This window comes from Triticum urartu, chromosome 7A, assembly GCF_056163025.1.
Source record: "Triticum urartu cultivar PI428250 chromosome 7A, HENAU_Tu73, whole genome shotgun sequence".
Lineage (NCBI taxonomy): Eukaryota > Viridiplantae > Streptophyta > Magnoliopsida > Poales > Poaceae > Triticum > Triticum urartu.
Window position 1 is genome coordinate 584,067,878 of NC_141879.1, and position 8,979 is coordinate 584,076,856.

Sequence of the window (8,979 nt, forward strand, 5' to 3'; positions counted from 1 at the left end):
GATGGGGGCAGGAGCTCGTCGTCCACGGCGGCCCGGGTGGGCAGTAGCATATCCGCAGCGTCGTGCGGTCGCCTGACACAATCACTTCCTTCCCCGATCATTGATCCATAAAATGTTCGCGAATTCAGAGAAATGTTCATGGTTTGTAAAATTTGAGCATTTTTTGTTTTGATTGAACATTTCTAATTTTTTGAAAATCATTTTTTTGAATTGAATGAACATTTATTGTATTTTCAATGAACATCCAGAAAAATTATGTTTGTCTGCCACTATGGTGTATGCTTAAAAAACGCTCACACTCAGCTAGCTCCTCGTCTCCTCCATGTCGTTATCCACAAAAATTCCCCAAATCACACCGCACCCCGCGTGAAGACCAAGACCCGCTGCCGCACCTCGCCGCCGGTGGCTCCCAAAGAGCGCCATTTCGGCAGAGCGCCCTCGCCCCTCTGCTTGCTGCTCGAGCTGCACGGGCGCCTGCTTCCCTAGCGGCGGTTCCGCAACAGCGTGCTGTCGAAGCACAGCGGCAGTCCCTTCCCCCGCTGCTCCCACGGCGCGGCTTCTTCCTCCAGCCATTCGGCGGGGGCCCAGGCGGTGCTGGAGGATGCACGCGGCATAGGGGACAAGTCTAGAGGGGTCGCGCGAGAGGAGAAGGATCGGGTCTCGGTGGTTCTTCAGGAGGCGCGTGCAAAGCGGAACGCGCGAGAATACTGCAGGGTGAGTGCTCGATCAAGCGTAATGTTCACTACTGCAGTTTTGCACAGACCTATCAGTTAGATGTCAAGTAAAACTATCTATGAGTCCAATTACCTGTAAGTACTGACTAAATCAGCCATGTATGTCTCAAATATGAACCATGGTCTCTACTGTATTATGTGAATATGAACATATAAAAAACATAAAAAAGCTGAACTTTGGTAAAATACAAATAGGCATTACACAATCTACTCATCATCACTTGAATGCTCATTCTCACTCAATGCACCATCTTCCTGTCCATCATCGTCAGTACCACTATCTTCATCATAGTTGTTGTCATTTTTCAGAAGATCATAAACAATACTAGCATGAACAGGCGTGCCTTCTTCATCATCACGGCTATAAGTGTCCAACAATTGATCAATATCCTTCACAGTGGAAGTTGTCGAGGGTATTTCTTCCTGGTATGCATCTGTAGCATTGAGCTCGCATGTCTCCAGTTCAGGAACATCGTACAAATGTCTATGACTGAAAGTCTGCACCACATTCCAGTCCTTTCCATATTTTGTGTCCTCCATGTAAAACACTTGCTCTGCTTGAGAAGCCAAGATGAAAGGATCCTTCTTGTATCGAAGCGCCTTAACATTAAGACTTTTGAAGTAACCATCATCTTTCATGCCGGTCACCTTGCCATGGAGATCAAACCAATCACCACGAAACAAAAAGACCGATCTGTCTCCATGCTTGTTTTTGGGGTACCGCAACTCAAGAACTTCTTTTAGAACACCATAGTAGTTAGTCTCTACATTATTGACAACTGCCTTCACCATGATTCCTGAATTTTGAGTTTTTCTCTTCTTTTCACGATCAAATGTGTGATACCGAACACCATTCACATTGCACCTAGAGTATACCACTAACCCCTTGTTTGGCCCACATGCTAGTGAGTACAAATCCCCCGAAACATGTTGTTCTCCTAAAGTATATATCTGTCACAAGATGCGCACACATTAGTTACATGGTCAGGCTATTAACAATTTAACATTAAAAACTGCAAGATGGCCATAGTAAAGACATAAACAGATAACCTACATGCTTTTCGAACCATGTAGGGAATTCTTTCTTAAGTGTCTGCTCAATGTTAATGACACCTTTCCTTTGAATTTCTTCTTGACAAACCCTACAATAATAAAGCAAAAAAATATCATTATAATTCATTTTCACTAAGAGCCATACTTTACTACTCCCCCCGTCCCAAAATTCTTGTCTTAGATATGCAGGTCTGTCCTTATTCCAAGTTTTTGTAGATCCACTCTTGCACTTACTATATCCTTATTCTTTCCATCACTCTCTAGTAGAACCCCAAGTATATTCTCACATTTGTTCTTCTCAATGTGCATTACATCAAGATTGTACGCTAATTTCAGTTTCGACCAATATGGCAGATCATACAAACTCACCTTTTGACTCCAGTTTGGTTCGCCTTTTTCAGAGCACTTCCTCTTATTTCCTGGATACTTGCCTGGTTTGAAAACAAAATTTTCTAACTTGTCCACCACTTCTTTATTTGTGAACTTCCGGGGTTTCCCTCTACCCTCAGCCTTTCCATTGAAAAGTTTGCTTCTTCTGTAAGGATGATTAGTAGGCAGAAATCTTCGGTGCCCAACAAACCCAATTTTATTTTTCAATGGCTCAGAGCAAGGGTCCACATCACAGTGCACACATGCATGATAACCTCTTGTGCTACGGCCCGATAAAGTGGCCAGTCCAGGGTAATCATGAATCGACCACAAGAATGCCGCATGCAAATTAAATGGTTCCCCCGTCAATGCATCATATGTTTCCACACCGGTTCCCCGAAGCTTCATCATATCTGTAATCAGCGGTTGCATAAATACATGGAACTCCTTTCCAGGTGCTTTTCTCCCAGGAATAAGCAAAGACATCATGAAATTAGATTGGTCCATGCACATCCAGGGTGGGAAGTTGTAGGGGATGATAAAAACAGGCCACATATTATATGAACTCGTCATGTTTCCAAAGGGGTTGAATCCATCCATGGCAATACCAAGCCTCATATTACGGGCATCCTTAGCAAACCAACTAAACTCACTATCAAAGTGCTTCCATGCTTCACCATCAGCAGGGTGTCTCATAACATTTGCCTCAGCAACCCTCTTCTCCTTATGCCACCTTGCATCTGCTGATTGTTCCTTCGACACAAAAAATCTTCGAAGCCTTGGGATGATAGGAAAGTACCTAAGTACCTTGTGAGGTATCTTTTTCCTCCCCACCTCGTCTTTCCATCTTGATGTCCCGCATTCAGGACAATGACTCTTGTTGGCATCTTGGCCCCAAAACAATGCACAATCAAACTTGCAAACATGAATTGTCTCGTAACCCAGCCCGACTTCACTAAGAACATTCTTAGCTTCAGTGTATGATTTAGGTATATCAGCATGTGGAAACGCCACACTAATCAGCTCAACAAACTGATTAAATGCTCTATTTGTAATCCGGTTGTATGATTTGATATAGAGGAGCTTAATAATGAACAACAACCATGTGAAATCACTACATCCTTCATAAAGATCTTTCTTCGCTTCATCCATTAGCTTGGAAAAGAGGTTAGGCTTACCCTCGCCTTGCCTTCCAGACATGAACATATCATCTACCATATACGCAACATCACCTCCATTGGCTACATCACGCTCATCATCATCATCTCATTGATATGCAGCACCCTCTGTATTATCACCTTCATCATCACTCACCGCTTCATCATGAAAGACCCACCTTGTATATGTAACAGACATACCATTGCATAGTAAGTGCTCCTCTACTTCAGCCTGGCCGCGGTGTTCCACATTCAGACAGTCCTTGCATGGGCACAATATGTCCTGGTTTTCCTTGAAATTTTGGCGAACAAAACCCATAAACTCTTCAACACCTTTCATGTATGGTGGTGTGAAACGCGTTCCCTGTATCCAGCTTCGATCCATTGCACTACAACAAAATAGTTAACCGTTAGCGAAGTTATGCTTCCACCGCATTGAAGCAAAATCTACTACTAACACAATTAGTGAACCCACTACTAAACTGAAATAAGAAAACGGGCACAAATTTAACCCTTTCAAGATTGGTGAGAACATATACTCAGTCAATGAATTTAGCAAAACAAAACCTCATAAACATTGTCTTTCCTAAGTACAACATATATGCTTGGTTTCCAAAGGCCACTGACTTGTGCATGTCTTATACAAAACCATATATATTCTCACTATCATTGCAAAACCATGCATCTATCTATGCTACATCATAGTAACATTCGTACACACAATACAACAACAGAAGTAACAGTTCAGTTGTTCACACAATTTACCTTGCAGGGGTCGGTTGGATCGATGCTTTGGGAGTTGGAGCCAAGCCGGGGGCACTGGCAAGTCTAAACTCTGCACCTTCGTCAGGTGATGGATAGACTGCAAACTCTGAGCACAGTTGGTGATGGGACGATGGCCAGTTGGGGACAGGTTGGGGACGAGCGACGTTGTCCCCGTCGTCGACGAGGAAATGTGATGCATGTGGTAGAAGACCAGAGGTAAGAGGGGGAGGCGGAGGCGCGGTGTGGTAGCCGGTGCGTTGCGGCGATGCTGTAACGCCTCGTATGATATGGTGGCCGGATGGATCCGCGTGAGGTGGTACAGGGGAGTGGATGCACTTACTTGCAATTGGCAACAACCAGCCAGAACCGATATGTCTCGTGCTTCAGCTATCACCGCCCTGCTTCTCCCTGCCACGAAGTGCCGCCAGCTAGAACCGAGAAGACGATCAGATCGAGTCACATATGCCCCGGGAAGAAATAACTAACCTACAGATATAGTCTCCCTAAAAAAACTACAGATATAGTCAACATGCCCAGGCGTATACTCCAAGAATATGATAACACGGTTTGTATAGCGTCCGAACTCTTTCCTAATGGCAATGTATAGTCCAAGAATATGATAGCACGATTTGTATAGCGTCCCGTCCGAACTCTTTCTCAATGCCGGTTCGAACTCTTGTACCAATCCTTTTTGCATCGACTCTCCTGTTTTAATGTTAAGTTTTTATAGATAGAACGAAACAACATGACGTCATGAGTGCCCATTTAAGTTTTTTTGCCTAGTGTGTTTATTATAGATAATAATAAGAATAAGAAAAAAGTAGCATGTCATCGACTCTCCTATTGCCATTTTAACTTTTGATATAGAACAGAACAAAATTAGCTCACGAGCGCCCAATTGAAGTTTTCGACATAGACACACTGCCGAACAAAAACAATTGTGTTCAAATTTATATTTTTAGTGCCTGATTAAATTTCTTATTGTGTTCAAAATAATTACAGCGCTCAATAGGCTTTGAAAAATTAATGGCGGGTCCCACTGCCAAAACGGACACATGGCTCCTACATCTCAATAACCCGTGAACTAGCTATGACGGGTCCCACTGCTAGACGCTACATGACAAAAAAATGATCATCACACATTTGTATTATTCGGTGACTCTAGCTAGTTCGTCATGCAAAATACCAAACCGTCACAGAAATTGGCAACCATGTGTGCTGAAAGGCCGAGGCACTCCAGTGACGTCTAACGTCACCGATCTGCGGTAATTGGTGACGCCACCTATGAGAACATCACACATTAGGCATTTCGGTGACATTGTCCACCATCGTCACGAGGATTTTCGTCACAGTATGTCAATTTTGTTGTAGTGACCATATGGACAATGACCGTACAACCACCATGTACTTTTTTTTGAAACAACATGTATACCTCCACCGAGGCATAAATTAGGACAACTTTTTGAGTGGCATTTCCTCTATAATAGTACTAGTAGGTGATGTTGGACCAGCCGACGAACCCTAGCTACTATGCATGGGGAGCTGGGGAGTAGTCGCATAGAAGAAAACCCGCACGCAGCGACCTGAGGAGCTGGACCAGTACAAGAAGTTATACCTCAGGTGGGCGAGATGTCGTTTAGGCGGGCGGGATCTGCCCACACGACGGCGGTGAACAAGGGCGCGGAGGATCTTCGTACGCGCCAGTGCCGGCTCCGAGAGGACGGTGCGCATCGGCTTCCTCCGTCGCCGACAGCGACAACGTCAACGCTGCACCTCCTCACCTCCCGCAGCGGACGGGATTCGGCTGGATCTGTGACCACCGGTGAGGAGAGAGATAGAGTGGACACTGTCATCTTGTTTTGATATGGAGAGGGTGAGAGAGCGAGACGCGAGAAACTCTATCAAACAAGAGGCTATAATGGAGTAAAAAAATCTCTCCATAGCAGTGGTTTTAAATAGAATACGCGCGTTCCTGGAAAAAAGAAACAAAAACTGGCGAACAATTTTTTAAGGGTCTGTCTAGGACACATCTAGATGTGACATAATTATGTCACATATAAGTTGATGTCCACTCTGTTTGTGGTCTTTTCCTAGTTTTTTTGTTTCTTGTTGCTACATTATATACTTGTGGGAGCTTAGATGTGATATCCTTAAATAACATCTAGATGTGAATTAAACAAACTGATTTTCTAACGTACCAAGAAAGAAAACTCGATCAAAAACACGCCCCCGCTTCCAGGTCGCGAGAGTCATCGCGCACACACACATAGACATAGACCTGCATATCCGTGTTTACGTAAAATTCCATTTCCATCTCCATCTCCAATCATATTTGTCCAACTGGCACATTATTTACGTTGTTAATTATATACGCAACAATATTAACGTACATCATATCTTGTTTGCGCATGTCCGGATCGTTGCCACAGCCGGTCCTGACCAACACGAACCCTCTTCATCACCCGCGCGTGCTTCCTGCCCGAAACGGTCAGTGCCGCATTCATGCCCGGCCAGAGCGGACGCGACCTCTCACTGGTGCCGGCATTGAAGCGGCGCGCCGGCCGAGAGAGCGTCGCCCGCGCCGCTTCTGGGTGCACGTGGTTGCTCCGCATTCAAAGGTCGCAATAGCCGGCTACAACATGCGTGATCTCTTCCAGTACTAAGTTCTTGGGAGTCCGTGCTACAGCTAGCTATCCTCCCCCAACTCATCAATCTCTTCCAGTAGTGCTAGTACCCCATGGCGCGATCCATCGACAAGCAGGCGGGAAAGTTATGGTATACTACTCGGTTTGCGGTGAGTCGCATGTCGAGCGATCGTGTGGGGTCGAGCCGTGGAGGAGAGTGAGACACGAACACGATAGACGTGATTTAAACGTTGGTTTTGCTCGATGGCACGATCCAACGAAACAAAACATTGGTTTCTCTCCGTTTCCATTTTTTCTCCGGGAAAATGGAAACTTTTCCACTCCTTTTTCATTCCTATTCCAAGGTTGCCCCGTTACAACATTCCATCAAATACAAAGGAGAACTAACACGCATGCTGATGCATCTCAATGATTCACAGATCATAGCCAATATTTACTTCACAACTAAAGAAAAAAGTTGTGAGAGCGTGTACGATAGAAAAACTACTGATGGGGTCACTACGACTTAAACCCTAAACCCTAAACATGATTTAATTTCCTGGCCAGGTAGAACCTGTCGAAGGAAAGATGGCTGACACCCTCGGATCATATGATGCTTTTGTGCAGTTCCACTAAAATCGACCTGAGCATCCCTGATGGCAACGATATTGAAGAAGTGTGATTAGAATAATAGTACTGGCACTAGTTCATGAGACATAAACTCATCACAAGTAGAAGCCGGTAGAAGTAGAGAAAGATCACATGGAGATGGAGCTACGGCAGTGGAGCAAGCCGGCTCCAAAAGGAAGATTGACTACCTGGGACGTCGGGCTGTAGCTAGAAGGGCGGTTGGGATGCGGCATCGGCCCATACCACGGTGACCCCCGATTGGGACGCACCGACTGTGGGTTTTCTCCCTTGCTGATGTCGACCGTGTCTACGCAAAACATTGTTCCCTTCCCCCAGCTGCGAGATCAGGCCCGTCGTTCTATGCTTGTGAAGAGAGCAACCTACGCAAGCAGGCTTGTAGCTTAGGCTCCTGCTAGTGTATATATAGTGGTTTTCTTTTTCTCTCCATATCAACCATTTTATATTGCGTACGTGTCATTCAAGAGTGAAATGATGGCTGCTTCTTCCGACTAACTTACTATGTGATTTGACTGCTCCTTAGTGGCCCCTACACGTACTCCCCCTACGTGTATGCAATAGTCACACGTACACATGGATGCAAAAACGCGCGCGACGCCCTAATGCATGCATGTCCGAGCACACGACGGAACACACACGGTCACGCTCAAGTGCTCAACCTACACGTGCATGCACACACATACTCAGTCAGGGTGAGCTAGTGACCGTATGAACACCGGAAAATATATATATTGAGCACAATGAGTGTATTATGAAGTCCACTGACCGTATTTTTACAAATATACAGTGACAGACAGTGTATTTATCTCGTTTGAAATTAAGCCATATTAACCGGAGAGGAGGCAGCATGGACTAACATTACTTTTCTGTGTCCCCTCAACTTGCCGAACAAGGAGAAGGTTGCAAGACGGGAGAAGCTTGCGCGCGGTGGCTCGCAGGACAAGGAGAAACTTTTGACTAATGCAAGCTCTCCCTTGCTCAGGCGGTGGACGTGCAACAATTAATTTGGTGTCAGATTGCCAGAAGCATACACTATACTACTAGTGCTATTATTGTTTGACTTCCCGAACAGCCAAGCGCAAAGTTTACTAGTACTACTACTATAGTCCATAAAGGTACGTACTATACTAGTACTAGGAGCCGGATGGAGGAGCGTCTGCACTCTTATGATAATTTCAAAATGTGATAAAGCAATCTTCAACACATTTGGTTCTCTTTGAGGGTTCTTGCATGTGATAATGGAAGTTGATTGTATGGAACACTCGCCACAATTCTCGCTTAATTCTGGCTCATATCCTGTTACAAATAGTAGCGCTCAGTAATATTTCCTCTTTTTTGTTATTCAGCATGTAAACAGGTCAGCAAACCTTGCGGCGCATCTTCATGCGAACCGTGCTTGCTGCACTTTGAATGTGGCCGAGAGCTGGCTTGATGAAACACCTCGCTTCCTACTTCTTTTTTTGCGGGGTACCTCGCTTCCTAGTGACCACTGTCTTGGCTGATCGTCCTAAGAATGCTTATATATGAATAAAGCTCTCTCATTTACCCGCAAAAAATATTAAGCCATATTAATCGGAAAGGAGGGAGTATGGACTAGCACTACTTTTTGGTGTGTCCCGTCAACTCGCA

General features: G+C 44.9%; 1 protein-coding gene and 1 long non-coding RNA gene across 2 annotated transcripts; one reads left to right on the forward strand and one right to left on the reverse strand.

Annotated features, from left to right (window-relative positions):
• The first annotated feature begins 330 nt into the window (after window positions 1-330).
• Window positions 331-4,708, forward strand: LOC125519100 (uncharacterized). Its single transcript, XR_015612029.1, has 2 exons — window positions 331-714; window positions 4,086-4,708. It is a non-coding gene; the product is annotated as an uncharacterized LOC125519100 (long non-coding RNA).
• Window positions 726-3,374, reverse strand: LOC147960532 (uncharacterized). The gene is made up of 4 exons (XM_087537487.1): window positions 2,595-3,374; window positions 2,157-2,218; window positions 1,789-1,876; window positions 726-1,685 (listed from the first exon to the last, which is right to left on the reverse strand). The coding sequence occupies exons 1-4, from the start codon at window positions 3,372-3,374 to the stop codon at window positions 942-944; spliced, it is 1,674 nt and encodes a 557-aa protein (XP_087393613.1). The 3' UTR covers window positions 726-941.
• Window positions 4,709-8,979: the final 4,271 nt, after the last annotated feature.

Bases quoted from the DNA above. Each gene is read 5' to 3' on its own strand.
- LOC147960532 (XM_087537487.1), bottom strand. From the start codon at position 3,374: ATGGTAGATGATATGTTCATGTCTGGAAGGCAAGGCGAGGGTAAGCCT. The intron at 2,219-2,594 runs GTATTTATGCAA...TTTTCAAACCAG, and splicing joins CACCTGGAAAGGAGTTCCAT to GCAAGTATCCAGGAAATAAG. The intron at 1,686-1,788 runs GTAGGTTATCTG...ATCTTGTGACAG, and splicing joins CTACATGGTTCGAAAAGCAT to ATATATACTTTAGGAGAACA.